The following is a 23414-nucleotide window of genomic DNA, read 5'->3' as shown; positions in this document are numbered from 1 at the left end:
TTTATCTATATTAGGTATTACTATAATGTGATGCAGATAGATATATACGAAAAGGTTACAAAAGTTCTCAGATCAAGAGGAAAGAATTTCTGGGGTGATGACAGTAGAATTAATGAGTATGGGTTTATATTTCTATTAATCTTTAAGAACTTCCTGGAGGAAAGCTGCATTGTTTGAATTATTTATCATACGTATTAAAAGTATTTGCACATTAGCAAAAGTTAATGCTTTCTGCTTTATTTCTTTGCTATAAGCTAGTATAAAACCTGAAAACTTAGCTCTGGGAGATTTCAGCAGATTTCAGCTGTAATATTGGCGTGGTTCAGAAGATTTTATGTTGCTTCAGCAGCTTATTCTTTATGCCTACTTCTAAGAGGATAAAACTGATTAACAGATTAGTAATAATTTAGTATTTTGGTAAGATTAATAGCAGTGTGGGTGTGTTGGTTTTTTTTGGTTTTTTTTTTCCTTCTTAAACAGGATTCTAGGGCTGGCAAGGATCTCCTGTGTTACTGTCTGCCGTGGCAGACAGTCATATCATTTAACTTGTCATAAAATTGTCAAACTTGACTTTAAGAAGATTTGGGTTTCTGCCCCTGGGGCTTTACTTGGAAAAACTGAAAGATATCTGAAAGATAAATTTCTTTGGAGCTACAGAATTATTTTAAAATATGCAGCCTGATTCTCTTCCTAGTCACCTGATAGTCACTTTTGTTGGCTGTATCTTGGGTTTTCTTGTTATTTTCATTCTGTTCTAGATTGATATCTCTGGAAGCTTCTCCTACTTTCTTTTTCAAGTTCATTGAGACAGGTTAACCAAACAAAACTTTGTCTCATCCCATAAGATACATTATGTATTTCCTTAGTTCTGTTCATTTTATCTTATTTACAAGTAACCTATTTGATATTTTATTTATTTATTTATTTATTTATTGGCAGTGGAGTGTAGGGATTATGCGTCGTACCTATGTTGAGTTTTACCTGTGCATTTTACTAGAGCATGAATAGATCACTCTCTGCTGAATATGCTTAAGAGTCAAAGGAAGAGATTTTTGTTTGTAGAGGCACACCTCCATTCTGGTACTTGGCTTCTGTGGTTGGTTAAGTGCAACACTGTACTTCATGGTAACTTCATGAGTTAACAAAATTAACACAGGACCATGTATCCTCAAATAGCATATCTTAAGAGAGGTAGTTCTTTCTGGGGTTGGCTTTGCTATAAATAAACACAAATACTTTTATTTCTGTGGAAATCATCTTTGCTAATTGACTTAGAAAATCTATTTCAAAACATTCTTTTATGATTAAGTTTCTGTTGAAGGTGAGGTCAGCTGGCCATTGTTTACAGTGTAACAGTATGTTTCTGCTGGATATGAGGCAGAATGCTGATGTCTAATTTAGTAAGGGATTGTGTACACAAAAGTTGTTTCTGAAGGAGTTTATGATGTGTTCAAAAGAGGGTGAAAGAGATTACTTGACATGACCTGACTCATTTTTGAGTTGCCAGTCTAAATCAGAATTTTATAACTTCTCTTTGTCCTGATAGAGGGGACAGCAGTGTCTCTGCAATGTACTGGTAACACATGTGGAGTATATGAGATGACAGCAAGAATCTAGTGAAGCCCAGCTTTCCACTGCATTTCTCAAATTATAAAAATTATGAAACTTAAAAAACCTTAATGGTAGAAATAAAAATTATATATAGCATGTGTCAGAACTCAGGGTACAGGTGTTGAAATCTTTGGATTTAGTACATAAGTATGTCTGTCCCAGTTTCTAGCCTCTCATTTCCCTTTGTCTCATCCATTCCTAGGATATTTGCTACTCCTCGTAGCTGCTAGGAGCCATACAAAAGATACCACTGCCTAGTCAGGTCTGCTATGCTATGATTTTACCACTCTATTAAAAAACAGTTAAAGAGTATTTTTATGTCTTATTGCTGAAAAGATACATTAGCTCATATAGTAGGTAACAATGTGTAAAGGAAATCACTACTATTTTAAAAGGAGTAAGCATGGCATAAATGAAACAGCTAAATAAGTGTCAACTTTAGAAGTCTTTAAATTTGAACTGTCAGTGGCCTTTGATATAATTGTGGATAGAAATGTGAAATACATTCGCTTTTACGTTCTTAGGCCTTGCAGAGAGCCCCAGTTGGAAGACAGAGTCTAAAATGTTTTTCTGCTGTTCTTTAGCAGTAGGAGAGTGGTAGTTGTTGAATATGAGATTAAGATCTTTCTTCATTGTCATTCTGAAATCAGTGTTCAAGGAATTTTGCGCCCTGTTCTCCTCTCATCACACTCATTCACTGGCATTGACCAAACTTAATGTTCTTGTTATTTAAATTCATCTTCAATATTCCTTTGTTTTTCTTTTTCCTCTAATCATAGTTGTGGAGGTTAATCAATCAGAATCAATTAGTGAAAATAACCTGTGTAGCAAGTTTGCTATTTTTGTTACTAGGGAAAAAGCTCTTTGACCTGACTGCCTACTCAAGCCACTGTAAAGAGATGTGTTGTATGTTTGAATGAATACATAAACTCACCCTTTTTAGTAAAGAACAATTAATTGTTAAAAGATGTTGATTTTAAAATTTTCTCATTTAATTTCAGTGATCATTTTGCTGTATACATTTTTTATTTCAAAATCTCAAGGGAATACATTCATGTAAAATGTTGCTGATACATGGTGAGTTATTTAGCCATTGCGGTTGGCAGGCGTGGGACGCTGTGGTTTAGTGGCTTCTTATATCTTTGTGCAGGCACAGACTTTAGAGGAAGGAGAAGGGGGGAAGGGAGAGGTACATTTGTTTCCTCATGATTATGTTTTTATTCGAAGTAGAGTTGATAAGTTTGTTTTTTTGCTAATTTGCTTCTTGCTATTTTGAAATTTTCTTCAAGACCCTATTTCAGAGATGACTGTTGCATTTAAAATACAGGATTGGGTGCCTCTTTGAAATGCCATTCTGTTTAGAAAGAACACCTACCGTTTAAGTAAAATTATAGTGCTCTGAAAGCAAAAAAAATAGCCTTTTGTCACTCCTGTATATTTATGCATATTTCATTTCAAACAAAAAGGATATTTTTCCAGCTTGGCAGAAGTAATCATTGGCAAATTTTTATTTTTTTTCTTCTTTTTAAAATACCAGTGTGAAGACTTCTCTTTCTGTTTAATAATTAATCTTAACAGCATAAATCATTCTTTTTTTTTTTACTTCAGCTTTTTCATAAACACAACCAGTTCCATTCAGGATTGGATGATTCCGTTACTTTGGCTGTGTGGACTTTTGGGTGAGATCAGATGCTTTTTTCTTGGATCCAGCTGTAGTTCAGGGGGAAGGGAGGAAGAGGCTGATGTGATGTGGTGAAGTTGGCGTGGACTCTTTGGTTGTTATACCCAGTAGGCAGACAAAGCTGTGAGTGATTTGCCCAGCTTTTTTTTCATGAGACAACCCCTGCAAAGTGGTCACTTTTGTCCACTTACATGGTTATAAAATCTTTAGAACGAAAAAGGGAACTGGACTGTATTTAGGATAAGATTTAGCAAAATATAGGCAAGTTTGCAAACTGGAAACATTCTGAGTAATGGTGAGGAATGACAGATGCATTATTGCACTAAAGAACATTAAACATTTTGTCTACTTCCCTTTACAAGAAAATAAAAATATATGGTTGCAAACAATATTTCTAGAATGTTTCTAGACTACTCAAACCTTGTGTATCTGTATTTTCTGCCGTATCATTGTAAGTATTCAGTTATTATGGCTTTCTCTGTAATGTAACTTTTTTAGAGTGGTGTATTTTTTTGCATTTTGAGGGAGATTATCTGCACAGATTTTCGTAGGCTGTAAACACAGAACTTCTTGCTGCAACCAGGTTTGTGGCTGTGGGCTGAGATGATCTTAGTCTCTAATCAGATGTGTCCAAAGAGGGACCAGTGGGCGGGAAGGGAGGGAATGGTCAGAAACCAAGAATGTACATGTGCATGTAATTTAAATATGCACCTGCCTCTGGTGCCACGTCTGTGCATGCAAAATTGTTTCTGGCCCTAGAAATTTGGTCTATATTCAGATGCCCCTCTACATAACAGTACAGGCATTTTATTTTTATTTCATTAAGCTTTCTTTTTGCTACTTGTTAATTTTTGTTCATTTTACTGGGTTTTGAGTTTATTTGTGAATGTTAAAAACCCTTTTCTCCTCCATGCATAGTTGTCAGTGGTAGAAATGATGATGCTGGTGAATCTTTTGGGGTGGAAAATGTCATCAAATATACATAGAAACTTTGCTTATATGCATCCATTTAATGGACAGGTCTGATTCTTTTCACTTGACATTTTTTTTAGCTTTCTTATTACATTTTAAGTTTTGGTGTGGTACAGGTTACAAGTGCTTAGCACAGCAATAAGAAATTAATGTAAACCAAATTAATCTAGTTCCTAAAGGTCTATTTTAACTTAGATACATACGAGCAATTACCTGATGCTTTTAAAAATCATGGCCTCAGTTGTTAGTTTACCCTGCTGAAAATTCCAGAAAGTCAAACACTGGTCTGTCAGTGCATAGTATCCAGTTTCAAGTGCTCATTTACCTTATTGAAGCATAGTAATTAATGACCAATGTATGCTTCAAATGGTACATTGCATAAAGGTGGCATAACCCACGAAGTATTCTTCAGTGACTGCTTTAGGGTTTTGAAATGTCATTTGTTATTATTGAAGCCATACATGTTGGCAGTTCAACTCAGCATGCTGGATCACTGCAGTCAAATCAGTGCTCATTTGAAATGTTTATAGCTTTGTTCTCACAGTTGTGCACTTGCTGGTTTTAGAGGCAAAAAATAATTGAGGTGAAATTACCTGCTGATAATATGTAATTAGTTGAGTAAAAGTATTTGTTGGTGTGAGGAAAAAAAGAGAAACCATTCACAAAGCACAAATATTACCTCTAGAGTACTTTGGTAAACATTGCAAGGAGAACCCCCCCAAGTTTTCTCTGTGGAGGTACAGAGGATCTGATACAATGAAAGGGATTTGTTTGTCATAATAGCACATCCATCCATTATTTCATGGTTTTATTATGCATAGTAAGAACACTGCCACTTATAGAGAATCAAAACAGTTGAACATATCATGGGAAAATACTTAGGTTTGTACTTCTAAAAGATAATTAAAATGTTTTTATGATAATAGTTACCCCTTCAGTGCTTGAGGAGAAAGTAAAATATTGGAGCTGGTTGGCTCCTTAGGGTGTTAGGTAGCATGTGACAGTTGGTGTTTGTGTATGCAGCACTTTGAATGTTCAGTATTGGGCATGGGAAACACTGTTGGGTTTTACATGTAAAAGAATGTACAGCAGAAGCACCCAGCTACAGCTGGTCTGGCTTGGTTTGGACTCTGGCATATTGTCAGAAGCCATGGGCCAGGAGTCTCCTTTTGAGGGGCACTGAGAATTCATGGCTTGCTGCCACGCAAGTAAAATGCATGTGGTCAGAGCTAAATGGATTAACCACCACTACTTTTGAACAAAAAAATAACATTACTCTTTTTTTTTTCTTAACTTGCCACTTTGCTTGCTGCCCCTTCTGCGGGGGTGGTGGGGGGAAATGGAGAAGTTCAGATGACAAAACTCAGAATGTTTTTTTTGTCTTGCCAGGATAGGTGTGTGTCTCAACTTTGAGAAGAAAATGCAAGCAGCTTAACGGAGTTACTAGATTTTTAAAATGGTGATGAATGAAGCTAGCTGTGTTGGTCCCTCTATTTTCCTTTTGTCAGAAGTTAATCTAACGTTTTTACTCACATTTGTAGGGTCATGCAGCTTACAGGACAATACAGGTCTGCCCCCTTTGACTATGATTGTTACTGCCCATCTTCCTGCTTCTGGTCTATTCCAAAAGACTAAGGTGGCCCATGAACACCTAATTTTGTATATTCCTTTTTAATATATGAGATCTTGATCTCTCAGTTGCTGGCAATACAATCTCCTGCTCCCTGCAGACTTCTAGTTGCTAGGATCTTTGTGTATTAAGTGTCTGTCTTTTCACCCTGGCTGGGTGGGTGCCAAATGGCTGCAACTTCAAGCAAATAAGATTATTTTACAATGACTCTTTTGTTTTTAGAATTTAGAAGGGTTTCTTTATATGTTAAATGAAGGTCTAAAAAGTTTTCTTAGTTTGTGACAGCTGCTTTTCCCCTGGCAGGAACAGAATTTTGACTTTGCTTGTAGTGCTCTTCAAATACTGTAGTTAATGCCAAAGACTTAAATTTCTCTATAAAAGGCAGGAAGCCATAATTTCCTTACTGTAAGCAATATATTTTTAATATGGTATTCTGTATGAAAATACCCTGTGAACCAGAAGCTTCAAGGAGCTGATTCACCTTTATGTTCTCAGTGTAAATTTCTTCTCTGCATCATTTATAAGTTAACCATTCTGATTTTAAGTAAGAAAAAAAATTCCTTTATTTTATGGGCTTGTTTAAGCGATTCTTAGGAAGATGACTATAAAAGAAGAAAAAAGATGCTTTCTTAAAAAGTTCTACCATCAATTGTGGAACACAGTTCTGCAACTGAAAATTGTAACACTGCTCAATGAATGAAAAGTGCATTAAAAATACTCTTAAAAAGTGGAGTTTGTGGGAAGGCAGGAGCCAACACTTGAAATTAAATATTCAGAGACATGATTAAGGCAATATCTTTTCACAAAAGCATTTACCATTTTTTTAGCAGCAGGAGAACTTCCATCTCATCAAAAGCAATAGGGAGGAACCTACTTGAAGTCCAAAATCAGAGGGGCAGAGCCATGAGAAAAAATCCAGTCCCTTGTTGTGCCTGAGAACAATATTGTCAAATATCTTCTCAGTTGTAGGAGAAGAAGTGAAATTTAATGAGTGTGACATTCTGTACTGGAAAAATTTAATACTTAAGTAGGGCAATATGGAAGTGGATATTTGAACAACCAAACCCATGCAGGAGTTTAGGGTTGACAGTGTGTTCATTTCATGTGTTAGATATATGATTTCTAAGATGCACATCCCAGACAAATTAAACTCTAAGACAACTTTTGTCTTGATGTTTAAAAATATTCTTGAGGCAGATAGGTCTGACTGAAATTAAACTGTCAAATAATCTGTCAGTACTAGTTGAATGGGGGTGGACATGTATTCACCCACACTGAGATGCAAATACTTCCCTTGTGAAATGTGGCAGCTATTTAGGAGCTCTATGCAACCGTTCAGGATAAAAAATGGGGAAGCATTTATCCAATTGAACTTACAATGGGAATTTTAGATATCTGAAATGAAAGTCATGGGAATGTGACTTGCAGAAAGGATCATTAAACTGCAGGAATGTACCTTACATAGTTTTCTTACTTCGAACTGAAAGTTGAGGGTTTTTTCATGTCGTCCAGGACAGTTGTAGATATAAACTTCAAAAGATCCAAAAGGATTTCTTCCTATTTCAAGTCACATTCAGCTCTGTCTGCACCCTTCTTTGTCTAACCTGTTCTGGGAACATCCAGTGATGGAGGTATCACAAGCTCCCTTGAAAAGTCGTTGCTGGTTAAACTATACTTTTTTCTTAATATTGAACTTTAGTTCCCTCTATTTATTTTTACTCATTCCTGCCTATCTAGAGGCAGAAATAAAGACTGTCAAAGTCTCCTTCTGTCTATCTTCTTTCACCTAGTCAGTGGTTAGCTGTTTAAATCTTGCCTTTATAGCACATTCTGCAAAACTTTTTCTGCTGCTGTCCTTGGACTGTCTTTGGACACACAGAACTAGACTGCTACATTTGAGGACTTGTCAGTGCCAAAATGAGTGTTAGGATAATTTCAGATACCTGTTGTATTAAATACCTCTTTTGATGTCCTGAGACTGAAAGAAAAAGATGTTCTGAGAAGAGTCCCAAGAAATCTGTTAGCCTTCTCCAATTTATCCTGACAGTTTTGTTGAAGAATATGACACTATGGCAATTTGTTCTAATACTTTTTTGTATTAAAAAGCCGTAGGAGTTGTCTGAATTAACTCCTTTTTAAATAGAGTGTCTCTATCAGAAACAAAAATCCTATAATGTGGAAATAGCACAGCCGTATTTGTTTTTCAGTAAGCACTTGTTTTGGATACTTAAATTAAGCAAAAGAAGAAGCTGGACCAGCAAATTAATTATTGTGTGATCTAATTCTACATAGTCTCAGCTGCTAGAAATTGGAACTTGCAGTTTCTTTGTCTGCTAGGCAGATGAATCAATAGAAAATCAGATTTCACTTTCTAGTACTGATGCTTATCAAAAATGTTCAAATCCTGACCTGCCTTTAGAAATTAAATCGTTTAATCCCCTGCTGCCATGTATGGGAGAGTATGTCTTTCAGTTCCTTAATTATTCTATTAGTCCTCCCTGAATCCTTTTGCCAATGTCCTAGGTTTTTGAATTCTAAATGCTAGGTATGAACAGACTTCCCATTGCAGTTATATTGCTGCCAAAAGCAGAGTTAGTAAATCCATATACTTTTGATATTCCCCAGTTTAAAACTATTTTGATATTCCCCAGTGATTTACTACACTGGCTAAATTTCATTGTTGCTTTTCAGAATCGAGTCCCTTTTACTACAGAGCAGTTTGTATTCCATGTTTCCACACGTCTGAAATAACGTTTTGCAAAGTCTGAACCTGTGTCGCTGTTAAGCTGTGCTTGTGCATTTTCCTCATTACATAACCAAGTAATCTGGTTTTTCCATAAGCCAACGTAGTTAAATAGTAATACTGTCCTTCTTGGTTTCATTTGCTCTATGATTTTGAGAAGCCTACAGCTCTGTGTCCGTTTATCAAGAGCAGCAAATTAGTTTTCTTCATCTTGATTACTCCAGAACCCAACCATTGACTTTTCAGGTATTTCAGTTTTGCTTTTGGACTTGACAGTATTTGTGCAGCTTTTGTGAGTCCTTTTCAGCATCCATATCAACTGATGTTAGAGTACAAAGTGTTTATTCATTAATATTCAATAATATATTTTCGCCAAATGAGAAAGTGATTGATAAATATTTGTGGGTGGTAGAATTGTTGAAGGTCTTTTTGTTCCTAAAGCATTAGCAAAGCCTTGAATGTGGTTTAAGTATGCTGACAGTGATATTTCCACATTACTTTGGTCTTCTTCCTTGGTTTTCTACAACTGTTAATTTTCTATGTATATCTGTTGCTATCAAGTTTCTGTTTTGAACATTATAATTCTATATGGATGGGGGACATACTTTAAAGCTCCTTTTGCGGCCTGGCAAATGTGTTTAATGCAGTTATTTTTTTGAAAGCAATAAAAAAAAGTAAATTAATTATCTTTAAGGTTTATTCATTCACTTATCTTTAAATTGTTGTCTTCATTTTGTGTGTTTATAGATTCACAGAGGGCTTAGACATATGTTGAATCTTTATGCCCCTGTATGCTCCTGCAGTGAATACATGCAATTAAAGGAAGCACTGGATGCAAATGGTCCCATTACAGAGACAGAAACTTTGTTGTGGTCTGCTTGTGATCCCATTCTCCTTTCAGTGGTTTCCATTTCTTTACTGACCATGTCCTAGTATCATGATTAGGAGTGCATTCAAAAAATTGTACAGGCCACTTTTGAAACTTCAGGTAGGAAGGCCAGGAAACCAAATGACGTCTTCCTGAGTGATTCACTCTCTAGAAGCCTATATATAGCTCTTGTATTATTATATAGAAGCCGCCATTTTTTGTCATGTTAAAAAAGGAAAAAAATCACATTGTTTTCTTATCCCTAAGCAGGTGTTTGGCAAGGAAAATCCTTTTGGGTGTTCTAGACAATGAAACCCAAACTTCCCATGACATGGCTTACTCAGAGCTACAAAGCAATGCTAAATTTACATAAAACAATAATTTACAGGCACTTTTGTTCTAATGTTTTTTACTAGGTCTTCTGGACAGCTTCCTCTTAGTATTTTGGAATGGGGAATTAGTACGTATAACACAGCATTATGAGTTCTTTTTTCTAAGTTAATTGTCTGATGCTCAATACAGACCTGGTTCTAGGTACGGGTGCTCTGCTAAACTGGTGTCCAACATGAGTGCCTGCAGCCTTTCCTTCTGCTAGAATTCCCTCCTGATTATATTCCTTGCAGAATTAGGGAGCCCAGTAATCCTGTTACTTGGTGGTGTCCTAGTTAGTAATAAATGGAAGTAAAACTGAAAACTGACTGAAGAGTAAACTAATTATTAGTACTAAATCCAGAACCAGTATGATTGTTAAGCGTTCACGTTTCTATCAAATGCAGTATGAGAGAGCCCTTTATAAGTATTTTTCAAATGACTCTTAGTGTATTTCCTAATACTCTAAGAATATAGATTTAATGTTGGGAGTGGATGAAAGAGTAATTAATTTTTTTCTCTTAATATTTTACTTGAAATGTGAGGGAATTCTGCTTTTTCAGGAGTAAACTATATACTTGAGAATACCTTATTTACACTAGTACTCTTGATCAGAGTTATGTTATTTTCTGTTTCTGTGCAAAACAAAAATTATTTTTAAGCAATTATGTAGACTGGCATCTGTCTTGAAGGAAATGAAGTTGATTTTGAAAGTAGAGCAGAGGTATAAGGAAGTGAGAGTGATCTGTAGGTCTCTTACCTATATTAGATCTTTCTAGATCTCTTACCTCAAAAACAGAAGCTTTGACTGCATGTAAGCAGTTTGTGTTGTGCAGTCTGTAAAAAGATCAAAGACACTTGTTCTACATCTGTGTGTAGTCTATTGAGTGAGGTACGTGACTGGTGACTGTGTCTCCTGAATTGATGTAGTGCATCAATGATGCTGAAATGCACCTGGTGGGACACACTCACAGAAATGGGATGTTTGGAGCTTTGTTTGTTTTGGTTTGGTTTTTTTATTAGTAGTGTATGGAATTGGCTCTTGAATTTGTTTCCTTTCATCTTTATTAAATTAGAGATCTGTTTTCCCAGATGTAGTATATGGCATAGAACTAGTAAGACTACAGCTTCAGAAGCAGTCAATACATGTGAGCAAGGGGCTCTTTAGATGTTTTTATGTTAAAGGAACTAGAAAAAAATCTTGATTTTGTTAGTGATTCATCATCCTTTTTCTGCCTGTTTGCTGAAGGGCATGAAAGTTTCTGCTCCATTTCTCAACCTCCTTGGTGAGAAATGCAATCTGTTCGTGAAGTATCTACGTAAATGGATGCCTGTCAACAATCTGGCACTTGTTGTCACGTTCTCCTAAACATTTCACAGGAAGCTCCATAATTCTGCGCTGGGGTGGACAATGTTGAGCTGCACAGAGAACATGTACAGGAACTGTGGGAGCCTTTCTGCTGAGGTCCCCCTGTTGTCTTAGAGAAATGTGGCATTAATGGATCAGTGTAGATCTCAAACTCTCAGCATGAAACAACTGAGAAGACAGAAACTGTTAGTGCTCCCCCTCAGTGCTTCTGCCTGTGAAAATTTTCAGGGAAATAATGCAGCATATGCAGATGTGGTAGATGTGATATTTTTGCCACCAACAGGATGCAAAAACCAGTTTATCTTCTGACTCTTGTGATTTAATTATTATTACTTTTCTAAATGTTTCTATTGAATTAACCTCTTAATCTGCATGGTAGAGCAGTCAGCTATACAAGTTTGCTTTGATTTGCATGGCACATTAACTTTTAGAATTTTCGTGTGACAAAATTATTTTGAGTCTTTTCTCAATTTCTGAGTTATTGAACTTATTTTTTCTTTACATGTTCTTGTCTCTGCATCATCTTCATTGCATTGGAAGCTGTAATAGAATATTCACAAAATGCTGAAGAAATAATAGAAAAAAAGATTGGTCTTGGAGAAGATACATTATATTTGAGAGACAAAAGCTCTTATAAATTAAGGTGGTCTTGGCACAGTATTAAGGAAAATCAACTTCCAACATATAATCAACATATTTTTCGTAACCCATTGCATATAGTAATTCAGAGTAAAGTACTTCCGTAGAAGTTTCAATGAAAAATAAATCCAGTATTTTTTATGGAAATGGAGATAGCTGTATTGGTGTCTTGTGATAGAACAAATAGAGTTACACTAATTATGCTCTCTGTTTGAGAGAAAAGTGTTGTTATTTTAGATTTTTCATGTTTAATTGCTGTGGTGGATTGACCCCAGCCAGCAACCACTTGCCAGACTCAATTCAGGAGCAGGGAGAGAAGACCCAGGGCTGCTTGCCCTGAACTGGGAGTTCTTCAGTCTGCATGGAAGTAGCATGAGTAATGTGGTATATAGTCAGTATTTTTGGCAGCGAACAGTTTGAGTGACAAAAGGTGAACTGACATACAGTGGCAGGAAGCATAGGTAGCAAGAGAACCTATTTGTTTAAAGGAATACAAAGGAAACAACTCCTGCCCGGAATGGCCGCAGGAAACAACCTGTATTGAAAAAGGCTGATGAGTAGGTTGTTCAGAGTTCAGGCTGTCTCCAAAATGGCCATATTTCTATCTTTCACCATGGCCATATTTTTCCATTTTCATGGATAGTTCTGTGAAAGAGCTCAGCTGTGTTTTAACTCTGTGGATCTTCATTGCTCCACAGCCAGTCCAAGTCAGTGTGTGTGGGCAACATACTCTGTTCCTAATCTGAGAGAGATGAAGGAAGCTGATTTCTGCAGCAGATCACTGCTGCAAACAAAATTAGTGAAATATTTGTATGTACGTGTTTGTTATCTAAACACTTGTTTACGTCATAAAGCAGTCAATAAGAAGCTTGCTGCTTTCTGATGGCCCATTAGGAAACTGCTTACTAACTTCTATTCTTCAGGCATCAAGTCCTTTACATGTACGTACATCAAGCGTTGTAATAAAAATGTAAAAGGAATAATGAATAATGTAAATAAGGAATAACACTGCCTACAGTAAAGCATTAAGCTTAACTGGATGTTAGGAATGTACCAAATGGTAATAGTTCTCTGAGGTTATATCTAAAAATATAGATAAACAAAAATGAGAATACAGGCTCAAGTACTGGCCCAAAATCACATAAACTTTTCAGTTGTTTAACTGCATGCTTCCTGTTACAGTTTGAACTGTGCCAAATCACATTCTTTCAGATGATGCCCAGGCAGTTTGGGTCCTAGCATGTGTAAGAGAGTGTTTAAAATAAGGAGTGGGAATGTCATCTCCCTGCTTCTGGGGAAAGAGGTCATCTATGTGGCAGTGAGCCATTTCTGTGCCACTTAGCTGTGGATCCAGAAAATGGTTCCTGGCTGGTATAGCTGGTGTATTCTTAGTAACTTGTCTGTTTCACTTAGCAGTTAGATTGAAAGCAAACTTTCCAAGACTTTTCTAGGAATGCAAAGCCAAAAAAGGAGCAAAGACCTATATTGCTGTTCCCATTCACCACTTTAACCCTTGTAAATCTGGCTCTTGGCTGCTGTCCTCAAGGGTCATGAGACAATCTAGGTCTTTCCCATGCCTCTCTTCTAACTGTATTTTCCTTGCTCTGGTCATCTCTTCCTCGCCTTTCAAGATTTCTTCAGTTGCACCTTTGCCTTTCCAAATCAAGATATTTTTTCATCTATCATTTGTCTGTTTTTCTGAACCTGTGACAAATGGGCTTGACCTGAGCCTGTCTTGGGTAGTACAGCAACATAGGCAGCATCAAGTTGATCAGTACTACTCATTATATTTTCTGACCCTTTTCCTTCCTGTATAACTGAAGACTGCCTGGGAAAAATAAAAAAGAAGGAAAGAAGGGAAAGGAAATAGTTTATTGCCTATCCTTGCTGTCTGCCTAGCAAGTGCAAATGCAAAGGAAAGGTCTAGGGTGAGTCACCATTTCTGAGATGTCTCAGGCACAGAATGTGACATCCTGGATGGAGATGCCACCACTGCTGGAGCAAGCTCCACCTCCTGTTTGTACCCAGATGTTGCTACATATTTCTATATAGCCATAGTGTAAACTTCTATTTAAACTCAGAGTTTGTGTTATTTTGTAGTAACTGCACTAATGTATATGTGAAGGAAGTCTTTGAATACTTATGGATGTTTCTTACAAAAAAACCCATGAAGTCTTGTGGTATTTTCTTTATGCATAAGGCTAAAGTTTTCATGATAGCTTTGTGCTTGGAAAGTAGAGCCTTCTAAAAATCTCTTGAGTTTTGCAAGTGAGTTAATAATGATTGCCACAACTAAGTGAAAATTTAGGCAGTCCTCTTGATGAAACATTGGCTCTTCAGTGTCATAATTTTGCTGTGTTCTGACCTCTGTAGAGAAAGGTAATTCTGGCTTCTAAAAACAAAATGCACTGTTATTTTAAGAATATAAAAGAAAAATGTTTCAGTTTGGTTATTGTGATTGTCTCAAAAGTTTTGCACATTTATATCTTTGTACCAAAACAGTTGTATCACATGTTAGGGTCAGGTCAAGAGTCTTGTTTAGGTTAGGTCAAGGTTACTTGTGCTTTATCAAGTTAACAATCAGTTAACAATTCAGTGTGACTCAACGTCTCCACATGTTCTGAAGATGCTGTCTAGCCTACAGTCCTTATGTGTGCTGGATCAATATCTTTGTGCTGTAAAAGACTTCTAGGTTTTATCAAGATTCTTGTTGCAGGTGCTGTTATGGTAATCACTAAGGGCTTCTAAAAATCTGACTAGTCTAGAAGAAAAAAGAAGTCATCATTAAAAAGGGCAAATTTAATTTTAAGGAAAAGTTCAATGATGACTGAAAAAAATTAAAAAAAAAACCTTTTATCCCTTCCTAGAATAAAGCAACAGAAACTAACCCTTACAGGAGATGTGCAAAATTGTAGTAACATACAAAAAGACAGAGACAGGAAGATGACTTCTTCTTTCTTTTCCACTCTTAGCAATGAGAATCTGTCTACCTGTATGTTAAAATTTTACTATGTTGAAAGAAGTATTTTTTGCAAAATTATCACAGCAGCAGACTTTTTTGACTATTGGACTACATTACTAATTGCAATGAAACCATCATCATTGTTTGGAGTACATGTTTTCCAGTTCTTCCAAGTTAAGTTCTTCATGTGGAAGAAATTTATTTCTCGTCTGGTTTTCATTTGACATATCTACTATGCTAATCTTCCAAATACATAATTATTAAACCAAACTGGTGAAGAGTTGTTTCACCTTAGACAGTCTTATCTTTCTTTGAAGTTATATTCCATTCTAAATTGTGGTTTACCAGAAAAGAAGGAGGCTGAGTAGGTTGTCCGTTCAGATGATTGTGTATATGATTTTTTATTATTAATTAAGTTTTGAAAGCTTCACAATTCAATTTGGAGATATGTTAGTATTTAGATACATCAGGTCTTGTAAAGTTCCATTCTCTAATAATAAAACCGCTTGACTGTCACAATAAATAGAATCTGAAATATAACTAATCTTTTCTTTTGTCAGCTTCTCTTTGATCCTTGTTTTGAGAACAACTGTTAATAACCGCACAGTTAAGGATGTACACAGTTCAGCTTGTATTTGCATGTGGAGGGACCAATGCCATTGAAATTACTGACTGATGCAATGGATAGTGGATTAAATGAATTATTGAATACTTATATATAGAAGTTCTAGTTATTGTAATTTGACTTTGCAAATTTTTTTGTAGTATCACTTGAAGGCTTTTTAAATGAAAATCCACAATTTGCATAATCATTTTGCTTCTTTTTGGTTATTGGTGAAATATTTTGGTGGATTTTCTTGAGATGTTTACAGTTGCTAAGGGTAAAAACACTTTAATGCTTGCTTCTGTTTTGTATCTGCTGAGGAAGATTAGTGCTGAGGCTTCTTTTACCCTGTTTTACGGACAATCTGCTGCCAAAGTGCCCACAATATGGGCAATGACAAATTATTACTTGAGATCCTGATCAGCAGTCTTTTTCATCTCAAAAATTAATTTTATTTTTTATTTCTTTAAGGTTTTATGGGTAGACATTTGTGATGTATTATTTCTAGATAATGAAAGAAGCACACAATTTCAGTGTGCTTATTACAGGTGACTTCAAATGCTAGTAGCACTTCCTCTTTTTACCATAAAAGCTGCTACAATATTATGTAAGACATGTTCTATATGAATGTTTAGACAGCTTTTTTTTAATGCTCAGTGTTTGGAATAAAAGTCTGTTATGCTTTTCCTAAATCATATGCTTTTATTGTGGTTGTATTACAGTACATGTAAAGAAAAATTATTGGCATAATATGAGACAAACATTGTTGGGAAGGCAAGAGTGGGAATACTGAAAACTAACATTTAGGTTTTTGTTGTTGAATTTCTTAGAAGAAAATTTTAGGGTAATCACACCTTTTGACATGCATTTTGCTTCTTGTGGAGATGTAATTGATTAAAGTAGTACTAAAGTAGTATTCACAGTCTGTGAATGATTGCTGCATCTACATTCAGTAACTATTAATAGCTTAAAAGCTAACAAATTTAAATCACTACTATCCAGTAGTAAATGGGTTGTATTCAGAATACATTTGTAATCACTCTAAGCCACAGTAATGAATACTCTTCTTAATAGAATGTTTAATTTTTCACCTTAAAGTGGGAAAGTAAAAAAATAACTTGCAGTTTGATCCAGAAACACCTTCTTGCTAGATAGCAGATAGCTAGATAGCAGTCCCCATCTGCTATCCCTGAATGCTGATTTTTAAATGGAGATGATGTCTAAATTACAAGTTTTCCTCATCAGGCTGGCTGAAATTATTTTGGCTGTACTGTGACATAATTACTTGTCTACATGAATGCTATTTTCCTCTAAAAACTTTACCCTGCAAACTTACGTCTGTCTGCTTTATAAATGCAGCTCTACAGGACACAGAAACTGGATCTTCCTAGAAGTTTTAAGTGTGGTAAATAAATCAGTTTACTTCCAGAATTTTGTTTCTTCATAGGAACAAATAATTTTTTTTTTTAAATGCAACTGTCAATATGAGGAAAAACAGTGTATTGTATTTACATTTCTGCAGAAGAGTATGTTACAGATTAGACAATAGTTTTGTTCTAGGACTAGTAGTTGTTTATACATGGTATAACTGGTGTAGCAGTTTTCTGACAGTATCCTCTAATATCCCTCTGGTAGTACATTACAGGCTGCTTGACAGTAATACAGAGTTAGGGAACTACACCAGGCTCCCACTGTAAGGCTATGGCAGGGTCATAAACATAATAACAAATGGGATCTAAGCAAGGCTGGACAACATTAACTGCTCTTGTAGAAAATAGAATACTTGTTCATTTTCTTAGGATAGTGTGTTTTAACTAAAAAAAACCCAAACTATTTTATGAATTCCTTTGATTTCGTAAATTAATGAATGGAACTTGTGGATGTATAGTACAGACTGTCCTCTATAAGATATAACCGTTTTATTGAGAACAGTCATGCCAAGTTCAGCACTTTTTTTTGGCCTAATATCACTCTGGATCGCCACATGCAAGATTTAACTTTGCTTGTGAACGGACAGACTTACAGTAGGTAATAAATAAAACTAAAAATAGCAAAACACATTTAGCCATACCATTGATCAAAACTGTATCCATTTGTATTAGACAGTAAATTTTTCATGTCATGTGATGTTACCTACTTTAATCTTCTATCCAAAACAGAAAGATCAGCTGTCAAGTTCCTGACATTTCCATAATATGTTTGTTTGAAAACCTTTAAAAAAAGCTCTCCAGTAATAGATATTCTCTTAGGATGGCAAATAAGAATTTAAAAAAATTTCTTAGCTGTGCAAAGCTTTCTTTGTCTTCAGTCCAATTCCCTGTATTTTATCCCTTCCTGTATTTCAGATCTGCTAATCCGTAATGTTCTGCGCAGAGGAGAAAAGGATTATTCTGTTCCTATTAGCACCAGTTTTTAAGTACATACAAGACTGTAATTGATTACGCTTGTGTCTCAGACATGAAATGCATCTAGGCTAAAGAACCTTCATGTTTATGGAGGATTTACCTAATAATGATGTATCTTCCTAATGGTCTTATACATCTCTAATAAATTGTCCTTAAGTAGCAAAGAATGGGGAAAGCAGAAATAAAGCCTCAAAGGGATTCACATCGCATGTTGGATACTCTCTTCAATAGTAATTGCATTCCTTCTTATTTGTATTTTCATACTATATTTTTTCCTAAGTGATTTTATTAAAGAAATTATATCAGCTTTTCCAAACTCTAGTGTCTATAGTGAGCCAAATGTTGAACTTCCTTCAGTTGCGCTGAGCCTTTCATTCTCAGACCAAATGTACTGTCCAATATTTCTTCTCTCTACACTGGAAGTGTTGTAGGTAACCCAAAATGTTATTGTATTCCATATCTATCTGTGCCCAAAAATTGTTACTGACTTTTTAGGACCCGGCAGCTGGAAAACAGAAGCGGGGGAATGGGGCGTTGCTGAGGTCCATTTTCAAGCTGGAGTTAGGAAGGATGGAGTCTCTCTCTCCTTTTAGCCTTTGCTGAAGGTGAAGGGTTGACTTTGGAGGGGGTTGCTTTGGGTGGTTGTGGTTTTTTTTGTTTGTTTGGTTTGGTTTTTTTCTGGGTTTCCAATAGTAGCCACTCAAAAAATCTGCACGTCGCAATCAAAAACTGTTTTGGAGTGAACTTTGCAAAGCCAGCCGGTCGCTGGGGCCCGGTCACCCCGTGTCAGTGCTGACACACCGGTTTCTCCCCCCACAGCACACCTGCAGCTGGGAGAACGTCAGCACCAACATCGTCAGTCTGGCAGGCAGTGGTGCTGACCCCACAAGCGCCAGCACTTCTCATCTGCCACTAGAACTGCTCCATAAGCTCCTGCTCTCCCGAGGGTTTGCCACCATCCCTTCCCTTTGTCTCCCAGACCGTGTGATCGCCTGCAAAGATGCCATCTCAAGGGCAGGGTCTGATGCCATTTTCCCTTTCTCTCCCCACAGTGGTTGCCCGTGGCGGGTGCCATCTTGAAAAGAGCCTTTTTGGGGCTCTCTTTGTTCTGGGGGAGTTCATGATATTAAGTGATTTTCTATCTAATGGTTATTTACTGTCATTTATTGCCTGTTGCAGTTTCACTTGTTAGTAGATTTATTTTTTCACTTATATCTACTTGTATTTTGTTTCTCCTTATTGGTGGAAAGGGATTAGTTAAAACAAGGGGGGAGAACTCATTTTAGAGTGTTTTCCTTTAAATTTTCTTAAACCAAAACAGGAGGGTAACAAATAACATCGAGACTGGGGATAGACTTGAGTTGATTTAGAAATTTTGCTAAATTTTAAATCTGGAACCTAGAATTTCTGGTAAGTGATCATGTTAGAAAACTGATATTTTTATTTCTAAATAGGGGGAGGCAGGACACATTTGAAATACACAGCTAAAGTGTGGCAGTTAAGCAAGTTATTATGCTGTAAAGGTCATTTATCTGGTTTCACTTGTAAACTAATGCACCTTTGACTGAACCACACTGAAAGGCCATTGAAGTGATTCATTCTACTTCTCACTTGGAGTAGGCAAACAAGGTGTTTATGGACAGCTTCGATGTCTTAATGACTACTGATGACTTGTTAAGCAGCCAGAAATACATCCTGTGTCTGAACCCCATGTAAGAAGTCTTCCACTCCTGATTCTTACAGATGTGCTGCATTTCCTCATTATGGCAATTATAATGACCATTTAACTTCACTTTAAGCAGCTATCATTAGTATTTTATTAGGCTTTATTAGTATATTATTATTAGGCCTTTTATTAGTATTGGGGAATTTAGCTCCAATACCATGGTTCCCCTATTTTTTCTCGTGTTTAGCAAAACTGAATGCTCTTTATGGTGGTGTAGTACCAAACATCATGGCTGCTTTTTGTTTACCTTGGTCTGTGTGTATCAGCATTACTGTAGGCAGGGATAAGCTTTGCTGAGGGAATTTTTGTCACTGTTGCAACAGTTGGTCCTTGTAAAATGTTTGAAGAATCGCCCCATCAAAATGACTGTTTTGATGTGAGAGTGGTGTATCTGGGGAAAACTAATTCAAACAGAAGATATTTCTTGTATATAAATTATCAAAAAATGCTGCAATTGAATTTACTTTTTTCTGCAGAATATACTAAATTATACCTCACAATACACATATTTCTACGTACATACGTAGTATGTTGTAATATTGCAAATAACTTTTTTTAGGTAGAAAAAGTAGAACTATTTGAAAAGAGCAAATGGAATGGGAATATAAAGAGAGAGCAAACAATTTAAATCATAATGAATTTAGAGGGAAATGCCTGTGGTATTTCTGAAATCCAGTGAAATGAGAAAAACCTTGCAGTTTTTGAAAAGGATCAGTAGTTCCCATTTTGAAGAATAATGTTTCACTGCCTCTATAAAAAAACATTCTTTGGAATGCCACTGTGTTTGTGTATAACCTCAAAACATACCAGTTTATTTCTCCAGCTGTACTTGTCATTGTGTTTTTTTCATTGCATGTTGCTAAAACATGGAGTAGTGCATTGATGTAAAGTTGAGTGGATTCTTTTGTAACAGAGAAAGGGTTTCTTGGTTGTGTTTTCAGAACAACGTCTTAGTTCTTTGGGCTGGGAGCATGAAAAAAATGCTCATTTTTGTGCTGCAGAAAACAAAAAAAAATAAAGGAAAGGAAGTTACCTAGATAATACCTCCATTTTATAACCTCAGAGTTTTTAAAACCTTTAGTTTAAACAGGATTTAATCTGATTTTGAAGCTCCAATTTCTCTGCATTGAGACAAATGATTATGATTAAGTTTTGAAACATTGTTTTATGTGCCTGGTATCTTCAGTCTCAAAAAATAGATATTTCATATTGAGTTATCATTTAGGCCCTGCATCTTAGGCAGAGCTGAAATATATTTCTTTTGGCCTCAAAGCGTCTCTTGGGCAGACATCTAGGGAGAGATCATAGAATCATGGAATAATATAATATAGACTAGAAGGGCACTCCAGAGGACATCTGGTCCAAACACCTGCTCCAGGTCTAATTAAGTCATTTTACTCAGGAACTTGTGTGAGAAAAAGTTACCAGCAGTGGCTGAGGGACACATTTACTTCTGTCTCATTTCCTAGTGGATACTGCATTGTTCACAGGAAGAAAAAGGCAAATGAGCTTACTTGCTTGGGGGAAAAAACATTTTCAGAATATAGGGATAAATATTTTCATAGATGTAAAAAGATATATCCTATTTGGTACCAGTCTGAGAAGTGGTCCAGTCTGCCCTCAAAATTTCATTATACAGTAATTGTGTTTTACAGTTCTGTATTTTACAGTTATGTGTTTTATAGCATAGTAAATTCTCATGGGTTTGTATTTGCAGTTTCCCGAATGTGGTTTCTATGGAATGTACGACAAAATCTTGCTCTTCCGCCATGACCCTACCTCTGAAAACATTCTCCAGTTGGTGAAATCAGCTGCAGATATCCAAGAGGGAGACCTAGTTGAAGTTGTCTTATCAGGTAACAAAAAACCAATGAAAATTACCATCATTCTTTTTGTGAATGAAAATACCCAGGGTAGTATTCTCCCAGTTAGATTTTGACCCAGCATAGGTGAGAGTCCATACAAGGAAAATTTCCTTTTTCTTGATTCCTTTCTCAGATGTATATAGGCATATTATGCCTTTTACTTATTTTTTCTGTTGCCCTGTATATTTTGTAACAACCTCTTTCATCCATATTACTAGTTAAGCAACAGGTCAATGTTAATAAGCCTTTTGCTTTATGTAGAGTGCCATGAAAATGTCCACTGGAAATAGAGTAATTGCTTTTTCAAAGTCCTGCATAATTATGCTTGCCAAGACTGCTCTGACTCTTTACATGATTTATTTTTTTTAATTATAAGAAGGGGAGAACACAATTATGTGACTCAAATGGAGAGGAAGTCTGAGGATGTCATTAGGTGTCAACAGGACTTGTCAAAAGCTTAGATGTAAGAAGATATGAGTTATGTGACTAGGAATGGTGCAGAGTTTACATGGGTGTGCAGTAGTAAAGATGTAAAGGTGTTATTTGACAAGTAAAACTTGGAAGATGGATGAAGGAAGGGCTGGTTTTTTTTGCAGTTGGAACACACAGAGCATCTGGAAAACCGCTTAAAAATACAAAGACATATATGCCATAAGAAAGTAAAAATTGCAGCTGTAGAAGAGTGTAGGATTAATGAAGAGAAGGGCCAAGTCCTAATGGACACTGAAAAGAGTAGAAGAGTCAGGTCACATAATCTAAGAACATGTTTTTTTCTTGTATAGGAGCCTATTCCATATTGTTTGATTAGAATAGGAAAAAGTGAAATAAGGAATAATGCATGTCATTCCTGTAAGTCATCATTCATCTTTTCCATATCAGGAAATAAGTTTTTCATTTTAAAAAAGATACTAGTAATCTGAACTTAATATTTCCCACAGAAAATAATCACTCCACATCAGTAACTGGGATGCAGTGAAAAAAGTTAACAAGGACTTTAGTGCTTTATTTGATATATTGTTTATATGCTTTTGGAGTGTAGATCAGATGCCTTCTAGTTGCCAAAATTAGGGAAGTAGCTGTTTAAATCTCTAGAAGCAAAGGACAGCACATAAAACTTCTAATATGTCATGGCCTGACTCATGGCACTATTACAAATTAAAACCTTCAGTTAGATGTCTCAAATAATACAAGAAATTAAAGACGTTTCCATAATAAACACCTGAAAGCATTAGTGTCCTCCCCCAAATGAGCTTAAACTAAATGCAGCAATTAATTTTCGCAGACAATTCCTGTGTCATGTAAAGGGGGAAAGTATTCCCAGTTCTGCAACACTGAAGAAGAAAAAGAACTGTACAAATAGTCTGTAGTGTTTAGGGAATTATTCAAACTAATGCAGGCAGTTGTTAATTGAAAATTCAGACATAGTTTAAAATTATTATGGATTTTTGCAATAGTGCATATCAAAGTAGCTGTAGATGGGTTATCTTTTCTTTTTAATTAAAGGACAAAGTCTGCCTAAATACAGGGCCATAAGAAGTCTTTTTTGGGATGTTTAATAATATGCATTGAAAATTTATTTTGAAGGGATTAAAAAAACCTTCTGAAAACAGAAGAGATTTGCCTTTAGCACTACAGTGTATGATACTGAGTGCTTGAGTGGTGGAAGGACAAATGAAATGCAGTATGTCTTCAGATGCATATGTTGAACTCATTGAAGTGTTTTATTTCTAGCCTTCATTATAGAGATCTAAACAGGATATACATTCTAAAGTTCTGTGAATTCAAGGTATGTTATGGTAATTGTTTTTGACTGTCATGTCCAAAAGGGGCAGTAGAACACATTGTTACTGCTATGGCTTTGCTGCTGAAAACTCCTTGTGCTTTGGGTCAGCATCCCCTGAGGCCCTGATATCTGATGTCAAAAGCTGTACTGATCGACTGCATTCATTTTTTATTGCTCAGGTCAATAT

General features: G+C 35.9%; 1 protein-coding gene across 2 annotated transcripts in view; it reads left to right on the top strand.

Moving 5' to 3' along the window:
• PRKD1 (protein kinase D1) overlaps positions 1-23414 on the top strand; it is a 121068-nt gene that overhangs the window by 41165 nt on the left and 56489 nt on the right. For both annotated transcript variants that reach the window (XM_069017728.1, XM_069017729.1), the window contains exon 2: positions 21297-21435. In XM_069017728.1, the coding sequence (XP_068873829.1) occupies positions 21297-21435 (139 nt within the window). The remainder of the gene's footprint in view (positions 1-21296; positions 21436-23414) is intronic.

This window comes from Aphelocoma coerulescens, chromosome 5 (assembly GCF_041296385.1).
Source record: "Aphelocoma coerulescens isolate FSJ_1873_10779 chromosome 5, UR_Acoe_1.0, whole genome shotgun sequence".
NCBI classification, from domain to species: Eukaryota; Metazoa; Chordata; class Aves; order Passeriformes; family Corvidae; genus Aphelocoma; species Aphelocoma coerulescens.
Note: the sequence above shows the minus strand (reverse complement) of the source record. Positions and strands in the feature narration are given on the sequence as shown.